This window comes from Aptenodytes patagonicus, chromosome 1 (assembly GCF_965638725.1).
Source record: "Aptenodytes patagonicus chromosome 1, bAptPat1.pri.cur, whole genome shotgun sequence".
Classification (NCBI taxonomy): domain Eukaryota; kingdom Metazoa; phylum Chordata; class Aves; order Sphenisciformes; family Spheniscidae; genus Aptenodytes; species Aptenodytes patagonicus.
This window is the reverse complement of record NC_134949.1, coordinates 6,011,665-6,036,781: the sequence shown is the minus strand read 5'-3', so window position 1 is coordinate 6,036,781 and position 25,117 is coordinate 6,011,665. Positions and strand designations below refer to the sequence as shown.

General features: G+C 39.7%; 1 protein-coding gene across 12 annotated transcripts in view; it reads right to left on the bottom strand.

Moving 5' to 3' along the window:
* CELF2 (CUGBP Elav-like family member 2) overlaps nucleotides 1–25,117 on the bottom strand; it is a 572,845-nt gene that overhangs the window by 48,638 nt on the left and 499,090 nt on the right. For all 12 annotated transcript variants that reach the window (XM_076351732.1, XM_076351031.1, XM_076350779.1 and 9 more), the window contains 4 exons: nucleotides 23,376–23,510; nucleotides 12,760–12,839; nucleotides 7,703–7,861; nucleotides 6,212–6,275 (listed from right to left, as the gene is read on the bottom strand). In XM_076351732.1, coding sequence (XP_076207847.1) covers nucleotides 6,212–6,275; nucleotides 7,703–7,861; nucleotides 12,760–12,839; nucleotides 23,376–23,510 — 438 coding nt within the window. The remainder of the gene's footprint in view (nucleotides 1–6,211; nucleotides 6,276–7,702; nucleotides 7,862–12,759; nucleotides 12,840–23,375; nucleotides 23,511–25,117) is intronic.

Sequence of the window (25,117 nt, the reverse complement as noted above, 5' to 3'; positions counted from 1 at the left end):
AGCATGAGATTTACATTTTACAACTTCTTGTGCTGCCTCCGACGCAAACTTTCATACAATGAAGCAATATGCCTCATTTCAGTCACCACAGCTTTTCTCCTGTGATAACTGTAAATTTGGAATTACCGGGTATTTGTAGAGGAGGCAACAGAGTCATGAACCGTTCCCGAAGACTTCTTAGGCCTCATCAGCTCTTGGGTTTCCAAAACGGTAATAAAATCGTATTAGGAAATAGTTGAGATTCGCTTGCTGAACAAATTCCTAATAAAGGAAGGCACTGGCTACATTTTAGTGACAATATATGCACGGAGGATTTCAAAGTCAGTGTTGATTATCAGAACCAAATCTGGATAGCTCATAAGCAGTTCCCACTAACTTGACTTCCTTTTCTTTGGAAGTTTTATCCTCCCCAATTATTAGGACTTGTTCCTTCTGAATTGAATCCTGACTGCACCTTAAAAATTGTGGATTAAGGTAAAATTTATCATCTCCAGGCCAAAAAGCAATTGTTTGCTAACACTGACATCAGCCATTCCGGATGCTGATGTTGAAAATGGGGGTAAAGGCTTCACGGCCTGTGTCTGAGAGAGTGTGATTTTATTCCAGCAATATTCTAAGAATTAAAATAGACAGGAGACCTGAGCGCTACCGCCATCAAACCGTATATACTCTGTGCCTACCGTTAGAAAAGCTGCTTATCTGAACAGTGCTTAAGGTACCCTGACCATTTAGCACTTGATTTAGCAAAGCCTTTAAAACAATTTTAAGTCCACATTTGATTCTGCCCTGTTTTTTAAGAGTATATGCTTAAATCTGACAGAAAGTTAGAGTTACTAGTCGACTCAGGTAGGATTTCAGCACATTTTTTCAAGTTACGCATGCTCTAAATACATTCCTGGCAAGAAATGTGCTTTTCTCAATTGAAACTTCCCCTGTCCTAGTGGGAAAGATTCATCTGATCTAACTTCATCCTAATGAAAGTTACTCGCCCAGGATCTTGCTATAGTCAAGGAGAGAGAACAGATGATTCATCCGATCCTAAGATAGACAGATTAACCCCAGCCCTTGGTAGGAAGAATTGCAGCCTGGGAGTGACTTCATTGACATTGCAGGGAGACCAGACGCTCAATTTCCAAACTGCTGAGGTTCAGTGGGATGAATTCCACCCACGGAGGGGCCAAGGCAATAAAAAGCCCCTCTCCCTCCTTTTGCTGTTTATGGAAAGCTCAGCCTGAGCTACAGATCTTCTGCCCAGACTCGGCCAAACTTCCACATCATGCACTTTTACTACCTGAATAAGCATGTCTTGTAAACTGCCGAGCGTTGGTTTTCCTCTCAAGGTGCCTCTCCTTCTCCTGTGAGCAGGAGTGACATGTGGATTGAGAACGGGCTCACTTGCTTCAAACTCTGCCTCTCCAAAAAATGCTAAATGGAGTTACTTAATTTATTAGCTAAAAAAAAAAAAAAAAAAAAAAAAAAAAAAGCTAATTGTATGGGTTAAATTAAATAGGACTTTCAATGTCTTTAGTCCCGGAGATCAACATTTTCAAAACTGGTAGTTATCTTTATGAAACAGCTCTGTCCCTTAAGCTGGAAACAGTTTCTCAGAGACCTTTACTTTTAATATGATATCCCTAAAGAGGTCATAGCAGGAGAAGCCCTCCTTCGATATGGCTTTGTTGGAATGAAGCCACCAAAGAGTCAGAGGACATAAAGGATCTTTGGGCCAATGCAAAAGTATAGATCTTTTTGTGCAGATGGTCCTGGCTTCCAACCGGTCCCTCCAGATCCACTGAGCCAATCCGAAAATTAGAGGAAAATATTCAGAAAGCAGAACCTCGCAGAGTTTCTCTCACCCATCTGCTCCTACAGACTCTGCAACAGGAGGAAATCTGGCTTGGGTAACAGAAGAAGGGTGAAATGGATTGAACAGGGCTCAGAAAGGGCCAGAAGTTCAACCCAAAATGCAACCAAACTGTGAGAGTTTGGAAAGGACTGGAAAAAACCCATACACTGGAAAAATATAATAAGCCCCAGCTGTAGAGGGTTTAGGGATCTGAAAGCCAAATCAAGAAAAGCCAAAAGCATGGTTTCTTCTCCTGCATGACTTCAGAAAGCAAAATACGCTGCCTGTTCAATGAAATTAAGAGTCCCTTTGTGTCTTTTATGAGTACTGTACATGTTTATATGTCCTGAATGGTCACACATATAGAGATATTTCTGTATGAGCAAATATTTATTCCTGCCAAAACATTTTACATTAATGGACAATAAAAAACCTTCATAGATCATATATTTTTGAACATTTCAATTTTCTACAATCACCCTATGTAATATAAAACCTCCCTGTTTATACTGTCTGTATAGTACTTTCCAGCTTCTTCTTAAACAGACAGGTTGGCTTAAGTAACTGCAGCTTTTAAGACCTGATCCAGCGCCAGCCAAATTCAATGCAAACGTTCAAGTGACATCAATCTCCTTTGAACTAAGCTTTCCATGCAATTTGTATGTATTTGAAGGAGGAATCTTTTTTGCTTGAAAGGTTGCTAGTGCTTAATGTAGCTTGCATTGTCTTTTTAAAGTAAGACAATCAAATCACATAATGTAATTCATCTACATTATTAGCCTTCCCCAAAGACAAAGCGCAGGCTAGACACTGAGGCTTGAGAGGCATGTGAGAGAAAACATCGCCTTTAAATTAGCATTAGCAGATATCGGAGGAGGGGAGGAAAAGTTAAGAACTGCTCACTATAAAATATACACTTGATGATGGTATGCGCTTGCATGCTTTACAGAGGACAGCGAAGCAGAATTTGGCATGGTTGGGTTAGCTCCTGTAACCAAGACATGGGGATTTCTCTAATACCCAAGGCAGCATTACCAACTCTCCCAACTTTATTACCAGTCTCGACATATTATACTGTTCTCTTCAGCTTGGCTCTGGAAAGAAAACAATTTCATGAAAATCTCGTTTTTCAATAAAAATGAGAAAACCTAAACTGGAGAATCAAGTGTGGAACCTTAAAGCTTGGAAAGCTAAATGGCAAACTGCTACTTTTTGTCTCTCAAATTTTAATATCTCACAAATTTTAGTTAAACCAGTTTCATAATTTGCTTGGACTTCACGTATGATTTATGACCATAGGGCAAAGGCAATACCAAACATACAGCAGGGCCAGTGGGCTGCCACAGCAAGAACAGCATTCAGTTTTAGAGCTGGTGCTCTGTGTGTTTAATGTCTGTATGTTAGTGAGTTCTTGAGAAAAATCCCCATTTTTCTTTGGATTGGATCCCCAGCTCCCAAACAAACAAACAAACAAACTCCAATTCTTTTCAACCAGAAATGCCTAAAACCCCCGCTCCTTTTAATAAAACCAAAGAATCCCTGCTTTTGCCACATAAAAACTACTTTAAGCAGACTGAGGTATGATATTAGGGAAAGGGCATTTAAAACGTCGCACTGAAGATCAGTGGCTTTGATCTGCTAGGAAAGAAAATTGCTTTGATTTAAGAAGTAATATCGCTGAGGACTGCATGGCAAATATTTCTTCACATGTGCAGCAGGGTGTGTGCTGTGTCCTTTCCGTTCAGTACAGAGACAACATGGGCTTTAGCAGTACAAATAAATACTTGCAGATCCAAAGGCCCTTAATTTTGGACAAGGGGGTGGCTGTATTAGAAGTCTTAGTTTAGCAAACCGTGTCTTCATCAAGACTTAAGCACAAAAGAGGTGCTAGAGCCCTGACACGTAAGAGTGAAATTTCAATGGCTCATGTGGCTTTTGATCAAACTTTTAGTGTCTGAATTCAGTGGTAAGCACACCCATTGACTTCAAAGATAAAAGCTGCACCCCTCAAACTCAAAGTTCAAAGAACCTGCAAGCTGCAATGACGGGTCGTCTTTAGCACCTTACTCAGTTGTGTCGAGATTTTATTCCCCACCTTGAAATATTTTATTAATAGGCAAACTATACACAATATGGAAATACCTATTAGATTTATTTTTGTAAAATGAACATATATAGCTTAAGTTAAAAAACTCTAGGCCTTTACAAACATTCACGGATGGCTTCAGCAGGCAATGTAAGATCTTGCTGCAGACACAGGAGTATTTTCTATTCCTTTCACAAAACATAATAAATGAATCTTTAATACTAGATGCACAACGTAACATAGTACCACATGATTTCTGAGGAGAGGACATGAACTCTCAGTCCTAATGAGGAAATAGCGCTTAGTCTTTGCACTTTCATGTAGAGCTGCAGCTTGGAGAGAAATTTAATATCACTAATTTTACCTTGAACATCAAGGTTTAAGACTTACATGTTTTGGGGAAAGAAAGGAGTAAACTTCAAGCTGTTTTGATAACATGAATATAAGATAAAAAATACATATTTTCTAGTAGAGGCAGACAATCATTAAATTATCCCATAGATGAGAGCATTAGCAATCTAATCATTAGTCAAGAAGGCATATCCCACAAGTAACAATGATGTGCCACTACGATTTCTTAAGATGATTTTCTACTAGACTCAAGACCATATGATTTTCAGAGAATAAATCACACCCTGGATTGAGACCCCATCCTCAAATTACTTGACTAAAATTCTTAGTTTCAACACATTTCTCGGAGACAAAGTTGAATCTACACTAACAGTGAGAAAAAGGCAACAGAAAACTTCTAAGGTGCACATAATGCAATGGATATCACGTTATTTTTCCTCGGTGTCTCAATTCTTTCATTTTGTAGACCTAACCAAATATGAAAACACTAAATACAATCTCTGAGCTCAAAGCCACTTCCAAAACTGCCAAGTATAAAACTGTTACTGAACCGCTCTGTTCTGTTTATCATATTAAGATACATTTTTTTGATGAAAAAATGCTAGATTGCAAGTGTAACATAATAGAACCAGCAAGCACTGCCAGCAGGTCTGAGGAAGAGAGAATAATTCAGAGATATTGTCATCCGTAGGCCAATTTATATTGTCAGACAGCAGGTTCACATTAGTCTCTGATGTCACTGCAATAATGGCATAATATAACGATTGAGCAAAGAATACCTGTGGGGTATATCTATACGGTGCGGTATATCTATACTTGTTAAAGTATTTCAGGATTAATTCAAAGCAGAATCAGAAGAAGCAGAAGACCAGGATTAAAAGAAGAGTGAGAAAATGGTGTTCATAAAGACTTCTGAATATTTTAGCCCTTGTTTTGTGATGATGAAGCAAGCACAATGTTGTATTTCATTGATTCAGTGGGTTCATGATTAAAATAAACCAATGTAGCAATTTAGGGGTTTTGTGCTTCCTTTTTTTTTTCCCCTCTAACAAGAAAGAAAGCTTTTTAACAGTTTCTCGCGGCAGGCATAATGTGCATCTGTGCTCTGATTTACTGCACATGCTGCCTTCTCTAGCATCATGTTAAGTTAGGGTATCAGCATGGTAGGTCACACAGTAGGAGTGACCTTTTGCTAATCACTACACATCAGTTACTACTGGCACACAGCTCATTACTAAGAAACCCTCCAACTAGCTGGCTTTCAAATCCGCTTACACTTTGATTTTTTTTTTTCCCTTTTCGTTCTTTCTTTTTTCCCCCAGACTAAAGATTATACTTTTACATAAAAGCTTCTGTTGTGTAATTTTGTCAACTAGGGTTCCAAAGTCAAAAAGGCACCCAGTTAATTTTCTATGATTATAAAAGGAGCCTGAAAATTCATACTGAAGGTAGGCCTGTAATCTTGGGTTTCATTAAAAAGGTCAGAACGTTTTTACTCACCACCTATTATTAAAATGTTTGAGGGCTGCCATTAATTTGATTTTTCAGGACACAGAAATCTCACTGGAAATTAGAATGTAATCCTGCTGTTGCTTTACTGACACTTTTCATAGGGTAGGATACGGCTGCAGGGACTAAGAGCTCTCCTGCAATTTACAATTGGTTACTTTGGACAAATGGCAGGTGACTAATGCAAGACAAACTGTTTGCACAACCTGGGAGCACTGGGTTTAATTTCAGTTTCTGAAAGAGGGGAGAAAATGTTTCTATTGATGTTGAACTGTGAGCTGTCCCCTGCCAATACATCTGCCACGTTTAATACACAACACTCCCCCCACCCCCAACAATGTGATTATTAGAGCTACAGAATTCAATAGCTTAAGAATACAAAACATAGCTGGAGCAAAATGAAATGGTTTTTAACTTACCGGCCATTTGCTGAATGCCGCTGAAGGCACCCAAGTTACTGGAGGAAGTTGCTTGCTGCAGGAGCTGCAAATTAACAACACAACACAGCAATCTATCTGACATTAATGTAACACAAATGAAGATAAAACTAAAATGAGCTATCATTTCACATTTGGAGTATTTATGCTTTCCTTTACATTTATATAGTCTCTTGCTTCTGTCTATTGTTGGAATGAACATCCCTAGAGTCAATGCTGTAAATCCATATTAATGTCTAATCTCTATTAAGAAACACAGAGACACAAGGGAAACTCAATAACATTGCTGCTTTAAAACAATTAATCAATTTATTCTTTTTAACAACCAGGTGTTAAATCTATTTAAACCAACATAGCGTGACTAATTACAACCCTCTGTAGTCTAGTAGTTACCATAACTCATCTCCGTCAATCACGGTCCATTCTCCCCCCCCCCCTTGAATTCAGTTTTTTCTTTATTATCTTTATGAATCAAGCACACAGATACTCATTAAACTGGTATTTGTATATAACAATTTAGCCTAGCTCAGTATTAATTAGCCTACCTCAGTACTAATATATATTTTTAATTGCCAGGTAAATTGCTGTTTATAATTATATCACTATACCAAAGCATTGTATGCATACAAATTATGTATTTATGCATACACAGTACATATATACGGATGCATCTATTTGTCTAACTCGGAACCATCAGGAACTCTCCAAGTTATCCAAAAGCTGCTCAAGCAGACCTCTCAACTCCAGAGCCACAAAAGGCAGAGGCTCCCTCTCAGCCGTGCTGCAGGGGAGCCTCTCTCGGCCATCCAGGACCTAAGACGTGCGGCTGTGGATTTCGGATTTCTCCAACAGGGGCAGCAGCTAACGCCTCTTCCTCATCTTACAAATGGACCAAGGAAAACACCATTTTAAATTTACGAGGAACAAATTCCTTTCCCCTGCCATCTTCACTTTCTGTACAAGGTAGTATGAACCATGCATGTTTAGCATTGACAGGACCACGCATTGAAGTGAAAGCCATTTCCAAATGAAAATGTGGAAAATTAGAGGACTGAACCACAACATTCTAGTTTAGAGGCTGCACCATGTAGATATGGCCCCTACAGTGTTCAGCTGCCTATCTGTCCTCCCCTAAGGAAGAACTTAAATTTTATTCCAGCTATAGAAAACAGGCTCTAACATTCAAAAGAACAATAAAACTAATGGCATCAAATTTTATTTTGCAGCACAAGTAAACTTTAAATGCTTGCCTTGGTCAGCACTGATATATCTTGAAATGTTTATTCAAATTCTATTTCTTGTTATTTATTTTTAGACCATGTGATAAACATATGGAGTTTTTTATATAGAAGAAGACATGCTACCTATCCTGGAGGACTCAGCAATTTATTGCAGGGAGTTTACTATAGCTGATTTACCATGGTTCCAAATAAATACAGCATAATACATCCACCGCCTCTGAAATGAACTTACAGCTAGATATTGTGGTGTGAGTCCTCCAAGACCTGTGAGGTTTCCCCAAGTGGCAGTATTGAGCTGTTGCATCTGCTGTGCCAACTGCTGCTGCAAACGCCGCTGCTCCTTGTCCTTTTGGGTATCGGCAAACTTCACCACGATTGGCGAAGAGCAGCCCTGTGGTTAGACAGATCAGGAAAGACAGCAGTGTTAAATCCCACCGAGTCACCCTCGTGTTGTGAGCTCAGCCATGTCCCATAGGGCCACCAGCAATGGCATGACCTGATCGCTCACCCTCTCTTTGTGATTGGCATACGTAGGACCACAAGGACTAAGATTTTCAGCTTCTTAGGAAAAGAGGCTATGGAGAAATTATTGATTCCCCAGTTCTTTTTATAAAGCACCTTTCCTCAGGCTCTCTTTTCCTTCCAGCTATCAAAACTGCTGCCAGAGACAGCAAAGTGTACCAGTCCTCTTTAATTAAGCTTCACAGTTGACGAGATGGACGTGATGCTTTGTCTGCAGTCTGTTTTCAAGGCATCGCCAAAGGGAGAGGTGTCCAACCTCCCTGCTGCCAGGGACCGCACAGCCAACACCGCCCTGCCACCACGGTCTGGCTGTGCGGTCACTCTCAGTGCAGCTGGCTTGTGTACCCTACGTAAATAGACTGTGAGCAACCGATTTACTGCAGCGCCCATCATCAGTGGTCCCTTTCATATCAAGGACCCCCAGTCCCAAGTGAGCACAAAGGGCGGTGCTGCTAGGACAATTCACCCACCTGCGGTCCGCTCCCAGGCACGCTTTGTATCAAGCACCCTTGAGATGTGAACAAAGGGCAGGATGCAGACCAAAAGTGACTAGTTCTGGTGATAGCAGCCTATTCCTGATTGCCACTATTTCTTCTATTGCTTCTATAAGCCTCTTGTTACATGATATGGGAGGGTTGTAAGACACCTTAGGAAATAGGAAGGCTGTAAGAAAGAACTAGAGATCTGGTCTGCAGCCTACTCCTCACCCATGTCTGCGGGACCCTGGGAAGAAGTAGGAGGTCATAGACCAGATGGAGTTTTGAGGTAAGCTGGATATTTCCTTTGGACTTCAGATTGTGTATTCCTGGGCAAAGTCACTGAGAGAATGAGACGTGAATATGAAAGATGTCTCTCGTGCTCTCGCTCTATTCCCTCCCCCCCCCCCCCCGCTAACATATAAAAATACGTTTTCATATTTTAACCTTTCAAGTCTTCATTTTTTCAAGTCAAGGGAACAAACTATATACTGCAATGATTCAGTTCTTCAAATTAATTCAAGCATTTTGTGAGTCATAGAAACTGTCAATCCATTGCATACTGTTTTCCAACTTCATAGGATCCAATGAATAATTTCCCTCCACCCGCCACGTTTTGTTATACTAATTTCTTGTCTAACTTCAATCTGAACACAATGGTAGGAGTGAAAGGTGACTCAAGTCCAAAAAACACAGCAGCACTTTAGCCAAAGTGTATAGCGTGGGATGAGGAGCGGGGTTATACTTAACCTAACTCTTCCCATGGCTGCTCTCACAACACTGTGAACATCTTCAGAAAAGTTCCTGTCCTCTATTATTTACAAAAAGCAGCCGTGTACCTTTTCTCTGAAGAACCTCACACCAGGAGAAATGATAAGAACATTCACAATCAACAGATGAAATGATGAAATAAACCACAATAATAATATCTCTTGTATGATCTCCCATCAATACTGTTCCTTTAGAATTATCTTAGAAAATCATCACTTGCGATTTATTATTCCACCTCCAACTCCTTTCCTGTGTGTTTCATTGTAAAAATGTCTTTCAACGTTTCAGTGAGGAAGAAAGGAGATACATACCACTCCAGCAATCAAATAAAGATTATGAAGGAGTCAGCTTGTTACACAATTACCTCTCTCTAGTGATTTTTATACTAATATTAAAAACAAGACCCTTTAAAAAAAAAGAAAGAAAAAGGAGCCAGGGGGTGGAGGGTGTGAAAGAGTTTTTTCTGGTTTCGCTAATAAAAAAAGCAAGCTGTTTCTATTTAATATGAGGTTTGGTAGCAATGGGCTAAGAACAACCAGAACTTACTGCCTTCTACCTAGATGTACAGGAGAATCAAGTCTATTTCCAAAGAAATAGAAATGAATTTCAAAGGAAGAAATATTATATGGCTATTTCAGTTCTCAGTTCAGCAGCTCAGCACTCAACACTACAGCTGACATCATATTTATGAATGCTTAAATGTCAGTAAATTGTATAAAAACAGTATCTCTGCAATTTATGAATCTATAATTCATTTTTTCAGTCTGCTCTGTATTTCATCACTTCATAATTTTCAAGAGAGCAAACATTCTGAAGACTGAAATTATATGTAGCAAGTGGCTCTATATGAGAAAAAGGTTGTTATTGTTGCATCAAATTTACTCCATGATAACAAATTAGTGTCTTCTACTGGTGCTGCATTTGAATGCCTTAAACAAACAAAAAACCTCCACAGAAATGAGATAGAAGAGCAAAAACTATAAAGCAGCAATTATGTTTTTAAAATCAGTTGATTTAACCAGGTCAGGAAGTCAGGTGGAAAGAGTAGCAAGAGAATTCATTATTCTATGAGACATGTTCATTTGGACATTAACATCCCCATTGTTCTTTCTTAGCCCACCTTGAAAATTCATCTCGGTCAATGATGCGTGCCAAAGAACTGAAAATAATGAAATTAGAAAAAAAATTCTGCAGTAATTGGGTTGAAATGTAATTGTGTACTACATATTGTCCTCCCAGCTCACTTTGGTTTGCAAACAATGTGAAACAAAAGTGTCCAAGGACCACTCTTTCAGGCCGAGAGTTGATATTTAACACCAGCTAACCCAAGTTAACTTTTTGCTAGAAGAGTATGGGCAAAAGCGAGCAAATTTTTTTTGCTTAAAGAATTATTTCTGTTTTATGCTCTTCCATTTTCTATCTTGAGAGGAAGCTCCCAGCACATACATAAGGTGAATCTCCTTTCCTCATTCAGTGGCATGGTATCTCCACCCCATTTAGTGACATTTTCTTCCCAACAGCTGGTGCTGCCTTCATATTTTTCTTTGTGTTGGCAAGATAGGACGTACAGACTTTGTTGAGTCCCTCACCCAGAGACCTGGAGAGTGTACTGCTTCTCTCCAGGAAGGGACTCTCAGCCTAAGCTCAAATGACACAAAGACCCAGATGTTCAAAGTGCAAAATATTTGGTATTGCCTTGCCAATTTGGGGATCTCATTGATGACGTCTCTAAAGGTGTTGAGAAGTATTTTGACCTAAGAGTAACTATCCTATAGAACTAATGTCAACAGGAGTATCACATCAAAACGCAGCTTCTTTTGGAGTACTGCATACAACAGAAGAATGGGAGAATTTGTCTGGGAGGTATTATCTCTTTAATTTTACCATCTTCTGAAGCAGAGCTGTGTAAAATTCATTTTGCTAGACAGAAAAATACATTAAAACACATGGAAAAATATAGGTAAAACGCAGTATTACCAATAAACATTTCCTTTTTACTTGGAATCAAACCCAGCAAAACATATAGGTCTGAATTAATGGAGCAGTGCATGGCAGACAAATTACTACGAGTATTATTTCAGAGACTCAAAGTGGCATTTTTTCACAGTATACTGTCAGACTGCATAGATTGTATAACATCAGCTTTCTAGTAAAGATAATTTCAATTATTCTCATCTCATTGGCAGATTCTCATCTAAAACTGTATACTCAGGGTCTAAAAATGCATTGCACTGAAAAGAAAACACATCGATTATAAAAGAAGCTCAACTAAATTCAAACGTGATGTTTGGAAAGACAATAGCTTTGCAATGCTGATATCATTACTTGTAGTATACAGGAAACAGTTAGTGACATTTTCATGCACTGGCTTGATTTTTATCTTCTCCTTCTTCTTCTCTGTCCACCCTCCCACCCCTGGTGTCCCCCCTTGGCTCGTTACACAAAGCAGCTCAACGACATGACGCAATAATGATTGTTTAGCACCCAGCATGCTTTGGGAGACTAGAGCATTGCAAAGAAAAATCACTGAGAAAAAAAAAAATCAAAAGATCCTGGTGGAAAAATAAATAAAAAAAGAAACAAGTGCACATAACATCAATGCCACCTCTGAGAAAAATCATCACTACACGAAGATACAGTATACATAATACAGTATAACATGCACTCTCCAATGATAAGCTAGAAGATCCAGAGTAAGTAAAGACTTCATACTTGTGCGGTTTTTTGTGCAAAATTCTGAAAGACCATGACAAAAATCACAGACTGAAAAAAGTTTTGAGATTGCCAGACAAGCCGTGGCATTCGATAACCACTCCAAGGAAGGGATCGTTAGCCTGCAGCTGTATTCACATTAAGTGAACAGGTTTAAAGTTTTGTGTTGCTCATCATGATAAAATACGAGGCCGTAGAGGCAGTTTGGAGGGAAATAAAGAGCGTTGCTTGTGAGGGGCCAGCCACGACGGTGCTCTGCAGGAAGTGCCACACTTCGATATGGTCTGTCATCATTAGCATTTTTATTGGCTACATGAAGAAGGAGAAATTATATTAACTTAAAAAGAGATTCTATTTGCAGAAAAACACATGCACTAGTAACTCAATGTGGCCAGGTTAAATCTCTTGAGCTTTTTCTCAGAGCAGCGCAAACCACAACACTTAAAAGTCTATTTAAAAGAAACTAAGATTTTTCTTTGGGGCTGTATGTATTAAAATTAAAGGTATTTTACTCATCAGATATACTCTGAGTATGACTGAGGAGCGGTATTCACAACATTTTTATTTTCTGCTGAATGCCACTGGAAACAGGATCAAGAGCTGCGTTTGGATACCACACAGCAACCTTATTGTGCGCTTTCAGGTCATTAAGAAAAATAAGCTTCACAAAGAGAGGTAGAATGAGTCGGTAAAAAGTTTAAATCTGTGATTGTCATGTGTCTGATCTGGCCCAGGAGAGCATGGCTTTACCATTCGCAATCATTTGCACAAAGAAAACAAAGAAAGGGCAAATGATACAGTACTGTACCTCCATGGTCTGAGACTGGTGCATGGCTTTGATTGCATTCTGTGCCATTGCCCTTGTAGAAAATGTGACAAACGCACAGCCTGTGGGAACAAGGGGACAGGGAGCAGGAAAGACAAAAAACAACAAGACAAAAGGGTTGGACGCTTGTTAAACCAACACAGTCTACGAGAACGGCCACAAGACGACACTGTTCTCAGTAGTACATAAAAATAAACAACTTCTCTAGTTTATTTATCGACAGTGCTGACTTGCTAATCTGACCATAGATGAAAGAAAAAAAATTAGGTGGGGATGGGTGAGGAGAAAGGGTTTTTTCCTGTAATTTGTTCCAGGTTTTTTTTCTTTTTTTTTTTTTTTTTTTTTAGCCACAGGGTATGAAATAAGTAAGGCTTTTATGTAGAGTTTGGATTGCATAGTTTAGTCTATTCAGGCCATGCATTAACAAATGCTTGCTATGGCTTTTGTGCAGGTAAATTGTGGATAGTGAGTAAGTGATTGGCATCACTGGCAGCTGAACTGGGAATTTAATAAAGGGGTCCATAATGTCACATATTTCCGTGATGCACCAAGAACAACCATACAAATAAGGATGAGAAAAACTCCACTGCGTAGCCTGTGACTAAGTGTGAAAAGACTCAGACAAAATTCAGTAATGTAGGTGGAATCTCAACAGTTAAGAAAATAACATATTAAAAATAAAAGTCTTTATGATTTTTGTTTCTCCGAGTCCTAGGTACAAGTATAATTCTTTGATCTATGAAAGCTACCACCACCTTGAACAATTCTGAAGCTATGTGCATGAATAACTAAAAAAAATCACTTTTCTCCCTCCTCAACCTTTTAAATCGTAATGAAAAGCCAGTAGGCTAATGCCTGGGCTATTCTTCCACCCTTTTACTATTGTCAGTCATACCTACACTGGGCACGGTACAGGTCAACTTTTTTAGTGCATGACTCGCTGCCCTTTTGACTAATAAAAACATTGCCTTCTGAGATTTACGTTTTATTCTTCATGCACCCTTGGGCATCTTAAAGAAAAAGACTGTGAAATTAATGCAGATTCAGGCTGATTTTGTAATAATACCATAGCACACTAAAAGCTTAGCTAAAGCAACACAGACTTATTTCACTTGTGATCTCTAATGACTTTAAAAGTGCATTGATTTTCAGCTCCCTTAGCCTTGCACAGTTTGAACTTAGGTTTCAGAGAATAATTTAGTGTTCCACTCAATTTCCTCAAAACATTATTATTATTACTACTTAAAAGATTTCCAAATGAAGCAAATCCAAGCACTGAGAGGCTAAAGCATATTGTCATTTTAAGAGCTAATGCATGAAAGCTACATTCTGGCATCAAAAATACAATATTGTTGCCCCTGTGGCCAATGGGCAAAATAAACCATTTTGCAATCCAACTAGCAACAGATTGTTTGGTTTATGCAAATCAATTTGAGGCATAAAATACCTTTTCTTTTTTGCTCCACGTGTACCTGGTAAGATTATCAAGTCAAGACTGTATTCACATTTTAATCAAACAACAGTAAGAGAAAGCAATGCCTGATCATTACCCAAAAGCACTACATCTAGTCATGAAAATAAAGTCAATGCATTTTTGCATCATGCGGTATTTTCTCTTTAATGTAAAGGCCCTTGATACAAGAGAACCTAAGCTGGCTTATGTACCTTTGACTGATAAGTGAGCATGATAAAATTAGAAGTCAGAATTCTTTTACGCAAACTTCATGGCAGTGTTGTGACTCTACATATTTCTCAGGTAACATAACAGCTGATGATGTCTTACTGCTGTTTAGCCACACTACGTGTTGCTATACTATTCTTATTCAGCAACAAATTTCTGTCAAAGAAAATGATGTAACAAAACAGCTTTCTGTATGGCAATCTAGACAAAATGTGCAGTAGAAGGGTAAATAAACTACAGTACCTCCGCTACATTCCATATTGCTGCTGTGCACTAAAATTAAAGAGGCCCAAATTTACCATCAGTCTCAAAGTAATCTCTCTTAAAAGCATTTCTGTTATTATCATTAACAGAGGAAATAACACCAAGGGTTTTCGTTTATCGTCTTGCAAATTCAATGGGGGATGAGCGCAAATAGAGCTGTACTGGAGGGCAGGCAAGAAACCCCATACAGAGCCTTGAATAATATTGTTTATAATGGTCAAGAAACTGCTTCATTCACTTCTTTCGCTCTCATTATCCAGGAACGTGCACCGTACTGACAATTACTGAATGGAGGTTTAGAATGCATAAGAAGCATGTAAAATGTCAACAAAAATCAATAAGACACAGTTTATGCATTTATCACAATTTCTACCCAGCAGTACTGCTGTAAGTAACTTACTGAGAGATGTTGCAATTAGCAGGTCTCAAAAGAAATGTGAATCAGCAGAGAAATAAAGCTGTGCTCCTCTCAAGATAAAGCAGACTCTCTCTTCCCTCCCTTAAGCTTTTTCTCTTTTTAACCACAAAGCTCAGCTGTTGGGGACTTTCAGTGCCCAACGCTACTGCAAAACCTCCCTCCTCGTTCATCAGCCCAAATCCATTTGCGTGGATCCCGTTGCCTTTGTCGTGGAGTGAAAAGACCTTCGTAGCAGGTTTCTGTAAAGTGCTATATAGCGAGCTACCAATTTAAAAGAAACTTGTTCTCTGGGCAAGGGGAATGCCTGATGAATGAGGTTATGTGGCTTGAATATGAGCATTTGGAAGGAGCATTCCACAGAGAAGACGGGACTGCATTTTAATTACGGTTTGCCAGCCAGAGGCTACAAGGCTAGGTCCCCTTGTTATCTCCAGTAGGCAGGCCATTTCCCACCGATGGACAGTGGCCATTTGCACAGTAAATACCCAATTTGCCTCAATAACCAAGGTAAAAATTCAGTAGACAACCTTACTGCTAAATTATTTGATAACCTAGACCTTCAGTTGTTACCATCAAGCACGCCAGTTAAATGCTAGCTAATTTAACCATCTTTCCAGACATTGCTACATGTATTCACATTCAAGGGTTATTTTTTCAGCTACCAAACCTGGACACTCACACACAAAATTTATATATTTATTACGTGTGCACATATATTTTATTACGGGTGAACCATGGGATCCTTTCCTTTATGACCAGACTGCCACACTGGAGAGGAATTAAGGCTGTATCATAGGATTCTGTCCACTTAACTCATCACTGAACTTGCATATATAATTTAGGTATTCAGAAAAGCTGTTCTTCTGAGATGCTTGTATTCTCTGCTACAGTCAATGGCAGAACCTTTATTTTTCTATATGGGGTACATATGCACTTTAGGAGGATGGTTTCGTTGGTCACCTAGAATTTAATCAGAAGTTGTTGTCTAAGGACATTGGATTTCACTTGTTTAAGCCAGATGAGCTCTGCCTGAACCATCCTGTACTCTTGCCGCAGCAGTTTCTGAGGGGTTGGGAAAACCCTTTCCAGCATACTCTCACTCTCTATATCTCATGGATACAGGTGGTCTTTTGGGAACATACTGCCAGCTTTAGGACCGTAAATCACAATTAGAGAGGACAAGACTAATCAGATTTCATGCCTCATGGTGCAAGGAAACAAGAAAGATTTCCATGGCCTCTTACCCCATCCTATGAAACACTGCATTGATTGTAGCACTGTGGGCCGAGGTCTTCCGGACCAACAGCTACAAGCAAATTATTTCTGTTCTACCATACTGAGTCCTGATACTCAATTACTCCCTTCTTACTAGAGCTATGGAGCTCTCCGGGAGAGAAAACATGGAAATGGGGATATTTCTACAGCTAATGCCTTGAAATTACTTCATTTGGTACCACCAGGTACCTAACCACAAAAAAAAAAAAAAAAAAAAAAAAAAATCCTTTTGTAAATACGGCCAACCTGCAAGTCACCTTGCCATTATTTAACACCTCTGGTTTCACAATGTCAGGGATCACTAACAGAAACAGAAGGGCAGGGAGAAAGGAGGTCTAAGAGTTTTAGGTGCTTCTCCAAGGCTGCCTTCTCACCCCCTACACCAGATAAATGATTGACTGGGGAAAGGCTTCTCAAAGTAATTTCCTCCTGCTGGCAGAATCAGAGGGAGGCACCCAGCCCTGTCACAGTGGAGATTTTGGAGCACATTATCGCATTTGCCATCTCAGCTGAGAGAACATCTAAACTCACAGGGTTGGTCCTTGCCCCCCTCCCACCCCAAACTGAAAAAGAATTTTGAAGAGGCTGCAAAATCAGAAAAGCTTCCTCCTTGAACCATGCCGTCCCAAACCTAGGGCTCGCTGTTTGAGCAACTGAATTATTTGAAATATTTAGAAAAGCTCAGCACTGCCCCGTTTCAGCTCCCGCTTCACTCGATTCTTCTCATCTCAGGCTTTCACAGACTGTTTTGAAACATTCAGTCAGCAGTTCACGCGCAGTCTGACATAACATCAATACTTGCGAGCTGCAAGTGAAGTAGAACATTTTTAAGTATGGAGGCCTCAAGGTATGGGGTCTGATTTCATACCTACACAGGAAACCTCCCACACAAAACTACTGTGGTCTACCAGAGGTTTTAAAGCCCCCAAACCCTCAATGAAGCCAAAGGGAGATGCAAAACCTTTTTGAATCAGGCCTAGAGTTAAAAATGGAAGTTTAAAAACCATGGCTTTAAAGTTCTGGAGATGAAAGAAAGGCAGATGTAATCAATTTAAAAAAAAAAAATAGTGACCCCTCTGACACAGAAGTGGGCTCAAGAGATTTTCAAAGGCGTCTGAGCAATCGCAGTACTACGTATGGCGGCTGCGGAGCTCGTGGTGTAATGGCTGCACTACAGCTTCCTAGTTCACCGTAAACAAAGTTTTTCTTCACTTTCTGTGAAGAAACAATAGTGAAAAGCTGCCAAAATACTCCTTCAAGAAGTATTTGGGATCCTCTGAGATGAAAGCCTCTATTTAAAGAAAAGATAAGGCTCGAATAAAAAGCTATGGAAATTGAAGCGTGATAAAAATAAGCTCTAGTGTGTTAAAATATTTCTGGCTGAGATTGCAAAGTTGACTCTCCCTTTTCTACACTGTGCTAATATAGCGCAGTCTGAAGGAAGGACCAGCCTGGGAAACAGCCTTCTAATGAAGACATCACACAAAAATCTTAGTGGTTAAAATACATTTCAGCTACAAATTAAGACATCGAACTGTTTATTGTACAGATATTTGGTCATTAGGTATTGCTTAAGACACACAACAACAGGTCTGAGACCAAGTGCAACAACTCAGCCCAAAGTAAAGCGTTTTGAAAAATGCACAGTCAAGCTCTTTAGTTTATGCATATCAGGCACATAAGGTAACAACAGGCACATCCTGTAAACATGCCTCATCTCTTTGGCTTTTCTGATTTCTCTTGACTATCGACCAGGCGACAGATTCTAGATTTTAAATTTCCTGAAGTTCATGGTTCCCTCGAAGCATTTCTAATTGGACAGTCAATTAACCACCCTGCAAAGTATAAACTTCAGTAACTGGAATTTACACAAACCCAGAATCAAACAGGTACCAAAGACCACATTCTCTAACAGTGCCTCGATGACCCTCTTGTTAGAATAAAAATTCTTGTAGACTATTTCATTTCAGACTTCCCTCTGGGGAGGGACTACTGCGAAGATGCAGTAATGGAGATCTGAGTTGTGGAGTTACTGGTTAAAGGCCAGCAGAGACACTGGTCACTTGGACGCGTTCATTCCTTTCCAGCTTTGAAAGAGTTTCACCAGGGGAGAAAAGAAAATTAAATGTGCCATAATGATTGGAAAAAATTAAAATGTTACCATATTACAGCAAAAGAAATAAGGCATGGAGCTGCTTCTGAAGAGCAACTAAAAATACAGCACTTCCACCATGCTTGTTTCCCATCACTGATACACAAGTCAGAAGGTGGCCCCTAATCCAGGCTGTTCCCATGGCTGACACTTCACGTTACTTTAGCTCATGAAGGAGCAGTAAATATCCATAAGAAAAAACAAACAGGCATAAAATCTCCTCACCTACCCTTCACTGCAATTAATTACGATGCAAATACTAATTTTCTTTTACTTGATCATTTGATCAAGAAAACCCCTGAATCTGAAAGTTATGAATGGATTTTCATGAAATTAAATTGTCTGACCATGGTATAACTCTCCATGCCATTTCTAACCTGCTCTTAAAGCAATGAAAGGAAAAAAAAAATCCCTGTAATCAATGTCTGCAGAAATGTTCACTTGTCCCATGTGCCTGGTGATGTTTTGTTAAAAAATCGTAAAATAGGAGCCTAGAAGATGTAGGGATATGCATTTGGAGCTTTTCCACAATTTTCATGGTATATCCAACTGTCTGTACATGCTATTAGCAGGTTTTTTCAGTGCATGCCATTAACCCAGTTGACTTCTTTCTGGTATCTGCACTTAGCAATACAGCAGAATAATTTGCTGTGTGGTGCTCCTGTGATAAGGATAAGAGGATTTTTTTAATCATCATTACGGATGGTAATAATTCCTAGAGTGATACAGAGATATTGATCCACTGATCTAGAAAAAGCATTTTACAAAGGTAGAGGAGCATCGCTATCCTTATTTTAAGGAATGGGATAATGGAGAGATGATGAGAGACCAACTCACCTACGGTCAATACAGCACATCAGTGGCACAGCTACAAATCAAACTTGGGTATTTCTGGCTATTTTTGCACACTCCAGCTATCATTGCATGGCCGTCTGTGTTGGCATCGGTGGTCATATAGACATTACACAGTGCTAGGAGTCAGGAGGTCTGAAAGTTTCCTTAAGCTGTTTACAATAAGTGATTTAAAATCTTAATCATCTGAGGCAGTTCACTTCTGCTTTTTCATGATAATGAAGCTTAGCACATGATATCACAATCATGAATTTTTGTAAAGCATACTTAGCCCTTCAGAAAAAGTGCTGGATTAAACAACCCTGCAGGCTGAATCCTTCTCTTTGAATAATGAATATAGTACAGGCAGTGGCAAGCTTCTTTAGATATTCCCATGAACCCTGCTAAAGCGAAGGCCAGCCTCCACGTCTGTTGAGTCCCTGGTTTCTTTATCTCTACAGCCAACAGGGTATTTTTATTTTTTAATGCTTTTCACAGCTAGGAATTACTCTCTGCCAGCCAACTAATTTCACAGGGACTATCCCAGAGCCTTCAGAAGGCAATGCTGTTTGGTTGCTGCCTATTTCTTGTAGCTGGCCAGAATATAACAAGTTACAGATATAAGCAAATTATTTCTTAGATGCCAGAGCGAACAACAGTGGGGAAAAAAAAATGTCTCAAGGAAAAAAATCTCAGTTTCTTTAAAATATACTGCTCCACCACTGGAGCTTTTTATCATTATTTTAGTCTCATTTTACAGATGAGTTTCAAACAGCTGACAATAGGAATTTGGAGTAGAAACGCTGATGGTCCATTATCAGTAGTGACAGCTATGGGTGCGACTTTATTAAAGTTCTGTCAACTCTTGGCTAGAAACTACAATAGAAACAACCAGTTCAATCTCTCTCCCTCTCTCTCTTTATCTTAGCACTTATATCACACTCATCAAAAAGTGTTACATTTTCCCTTGATGCCACAGGATGGAATTTCTCCTTGCTACTGGAGCCATGTGGCACACTACAACCCTACATTCTGCCTATGGGTTGACAGCAGACTGTTACTGTACTAGCGGTAAGGTTGCTGTTGTAGTGTAGACATGGCCTAAAAGCCAACTGAAAGCTTCTTACTCTTTACTAAGCAAAACTAAGCAGCACAAACCAAAACTGTTCTACTGAGCAGTGTAACCTGGAGCTATTCCTTGCAACTATCTGCTGGTAATAAAGATTATTTGCCTGAACCCTTTAACAAAGCTTGAAAGTTGGCATAAATACCAATGATTATACTTTTCAAGCTCTTTTCATCCGAGATACCATGATGTGCACTTGTTATGCAATTGACAAGAGATGCCAAACAGAGTTTATTGGACCATATTTCCATCTCACTGCTGTGAGCACTGCGAGTTCCCGAAGGCTCTGGCATGGTGAGGACAGTGTTTTCCTAAGACAGTGAGTATTTTTCATTCACGCCTCTGTGTCTGGGAGGGAAGCACATCCGGACGGGTGCTGGGAAAACAAATACTGTTTGTGGCAAAGGGAATTAACATCTTGGAAACGGTAACATGAATTACAACTCGTTAAGTATTGAAACTTGTTACAAAGATTTAACTATATAAATTCTTCCTCTTGCTTTATTAAAGCAGCTTTTCACCCTGTGCTTTTTCAGCCAAGCTCCCTCCACTGAAAATCTCCCTTAGCACTTTTCATTTCAACTGCAATACCAACAATTTTCCCAACACTTTGCCTTCTCTCATGGAGTGGTGGTTTTTTGAAGCTGATAAACATCTGCCTGAAAACCTGGTTGTCACAGCTGAACTCATTTTCAAGTGTGAACATGGGTGTGTAGAAAGCAATTCAAGTTTAACAAGGCATGATGCATGAGGGCATGATAGAATATCAGTCGTGATTGTGACCGAAATAAACCTGAGTGGCAGAGAGGATACAGCTCTGCTACGACTACTGGTGTGTGACCTACCTGGACTGAGATCTTCAGCCTCCAGCAGGAGAGAGCAGCACATTAACTCTATGGTTCTGCTGGCCAGCAGACGACACTGCCCTGCCTGATGTGTTGGTGACATGGCTTAAAAATCTCAGCTTCTGATTATCGCGAGATTGCTATTTATGGCAGAACAAAACTACCCTACCAACCTTACTTACCCTGCTGGATTTCATAATTAGCTTTTCTATGCTTGTACTATGCCCAATGTCTGTTGAATAAAAGCAAGTACGCAGTGGGATTTCTATGAATCCCAGGAAAGATCCATTTCTTTGTTGGGTGATGCTGGGGAGTCAATTAAATCTTTTTGGGGCTCAAAACATCTGATGCCCAGATCTTGTTATCTCAGCAGTTACTTAGCTCCTTTCCCACTTGTGTCTTCCATCACCCCTTCCCTGTGCTACTTACAAAACGAAATCAGTGAGAATCAGAAATATTTGTTTTGCCTCAATGTTGGGTCTAGAAAGATAATGATAGCACTCAACTCCATCAGTTAACATTCATTACTGAGCTGCAGGAACCAACCTCAGATCTTTCCCCTAGTCTTCTCCAAGGCAAAAACCACGATCCTGAGGCTCTCCTTGCCTGAACGGATTGCTGCATCCCAGCCTCAAAAGTATTGGGATCACAGACTAAGCATGCATAAATGTAAGTGCGTAATTTTCTTGGGGCGCCCTATTGTCAGAGTGTCTTTTCAACAAGTCCTTATTATTCAGAGGTAGTATAGTAAGTGCTTTCAAGCAGTGCCATGAAATATAGGAATACCTGCAACTTCCTCTGCTGAAATTTATAGGCATTTTAAAGAAGCTGGGCTGCACACAAAACAAAAAACCCCATGCACAAATTGTTGCACAAAATACTGCGGATCCTATAGCCTACTGGAAACAAGTAGATCCAAAAGTAAAGAGAAATATCTATACCTATACATGTATCTATATGCAAAATGGGTACTATTATTTTTTCTGTGCCTTTTGAAAATGTAATAAAATGCATAAACTGTGCTTTCTATGGTTTTTTTTTCTATAGAAATGGAAGCGATGTTTTTACAGCTCCACTTAACATTACTTTACTCCCTGTGCCGTTAAATGGCCATGGCTAGTACCACAGCATCCTTCCGCACTGACAGACGGGACTATCGCTATTTTCTTTTTCCACTCAGCACCACCTGGCACTGACTTTTTGAGAAGGTTCACGCTCCGAGAATAATTTCAGGTCCATATACCATGGAGTTAATACGCAGCCTGGGTCATCAATATACATTTATTCTTTTCAATATGTTTTCAGAGGGCTTTTCCCCAAAAGGCACTCTTGCACTCAAAAGGGATCACCAGCTATTGAAGTCTGTGCTGCACTTCATTTCCAAAGTTCAGGTCAGCCACTTGACCGCTCTCGGTGATGCTGCTTAACACCTCTGCCCTGGTTTTGGGTTGTGATAAGAGGCACAAGCTTTAAAAGCTCTTTTTACAAAGTTTTGTCCAGGCAAAGCTCTCAAGTTCAAGCTAACCTCTTTGTTTCCGAGTTACAGCAGGCCTATGTTTTGCATATAGTTATAGAAAACACAGGAATGGAGGAGATAGTGCTACAACATGGGCCAGTTTCCATGACCCTGTATACCTTCAAGCAGTCATTTACGGTCGATTTTTTTTTTGGCCTTATGCTACAAAGCAGAAATGGGGTCAGGGAAGGATCTTTGATTTTGTGAGAGCAGAAAACTGAGGGTGTTTTCTCAGGGTGCAAAGGAACCTTTCCAGCTGACAAACAGGGAGATAACACAAGTTAATACGTTGGCACCGAGACCTTTCTGACACTGGAAATAAAAGGTGATAATTTCAGTCACTGTGAAAAGTTCATGTGGATACCTTCATCACGTGGGACATATTACAGCGTAACCTCTAGCTGCAGACAGCGGCTATGCCTACCCTGGCTGTGACATATAGCTCCCAATTAGCACTTAAGGAAAGAGACTTTACAGACTGCACACTCACCTCTGCTCAGCCCATCCGGTCCCCGAAGGATTCTGCATTCTTCTATCTGGCCGAACGGAGAAAACATCACCCTGATATCATTCTCATTACACTTCTTCGAAACCATTCCTATGAACAATTTTCTGTCTTCCACAGCTAGAAGATAAAAATAATGAATGAGCAAAGGCCATTTCGTCTTTTTCCTGTGATCAATGCTTCATTACCACATCAAACCAAGCTCCAGTCATGTGAGTCTGGCTCTGTAACTGAAGACAAGTCCTAAGGCAAACACTTTATACTTACAACCTCCCTTCCCCCCTTCCTTCCCCACCCTAAATCTCTCATTTTTCTTTCTCTCTCTCCTTTTTCTAGTGGTGCTTGCTGTTTATATACCATATTAATTGGCTGCCTTAGTCGTGCTGCATACGCCTCCCCATCATGGCTTCTAAGAGAAAAGCATCCTCTGTTAGAGAGACTTGTAAAGATACCTTTGCATAGATTTTAATTCAGATAAATTCCCTCACCTTCCTCACGTATGAAAGAAATCATGACAGGGGTGAGGGTGAAGAAGGGATTGTGCACGTAATGATATGAGCTAATGAAAAATATTCCTGAGAAATATTTTGAGAGAGAGGCTCCTATCTGAGCTTTCAATTTCAACCAACTTAATGCGTGGCACCCGAAAGGCAGATGTGTAACAACTGCTCTGGAAAGAGAATGCATTGAATTTTCCTGCTTTTTTTCAGACTGACAGAGCCCTCTCCCCTCCAAGAGGACACAAGGCATATTCCAGGGCATCGCTTTAACAAGGGGGCTGCATAATGCTTTCCCACAGGCAAACCCTTTGAGTCATAATGAAGCTGAGTTTGCAAAAAACCATGAAAAAGGTGCTTTACCTGAACTATTAGTAGAATATTTCCTGCCTGAATTATCACCAAAATCAGCAAAAGCTAGACTGCTGCAGCAGGACACATGCAGTCCTGTTAATGAAACTCAAATTTACAGGACTAAAGCTGTGGACTCTTGTCAAAAATGAAATAGGTCATCAAAACTTAATTCACCCTGGAAAGACTTAAAAATGTTAACGCACCCCCCCATCTATATTTAACCAGAAATCTAAGTGCTTATTATACAGTATATACACCAGCGCTTTCTTCTGCTCTTGAAATGGCATGTAAATCCAATTCACTGTTAATGAGCAGACTGTCAGAGTTTGCGGGGAAGCAAAGAGAGAAGGAAAGCTTTACTCCAGAGAGTCTGCAGTGCACTTACTTATTTCTATTATTGTGCAAATTATTTTTGTAACGAAGTATTTTCATTTCTGGGCTTACAAAAAAAAAAAAAAGAAAAAAGAATCTTCCCTTGCTCCCCAACTCTCTCTCCTGTATTAGTACGACTTTGTAAAATGGAATAAATTGCAGCTGAGGAGGAAGAAACTGCATCTCTTTTCATAGGATTTTATTTGTGTTGTACTTCAGCACTTTAAGTGCATTTAATAATTTCAACAATAAAAAGAAGACGTTCATGCTTATTGATCATGAGAGGTGTTTGAAGTAATTTTTTCCTTAGAATCGCTGAGTTTAAAAAGTAGTTGTGGTTTTTATACAAGCAAGCATCAAGACCGTGCATTTTTCAGAATCCAAAACAGAGACCAGCCCCTACAATCCCAGCTTCTCACTCTACAAGCTTGCAAGAAAATTGGCATGAATTTAACACCCAGGAGAAGTTTTTCTCAGCAGAGATTCCTCAAGACTCAGTATTTT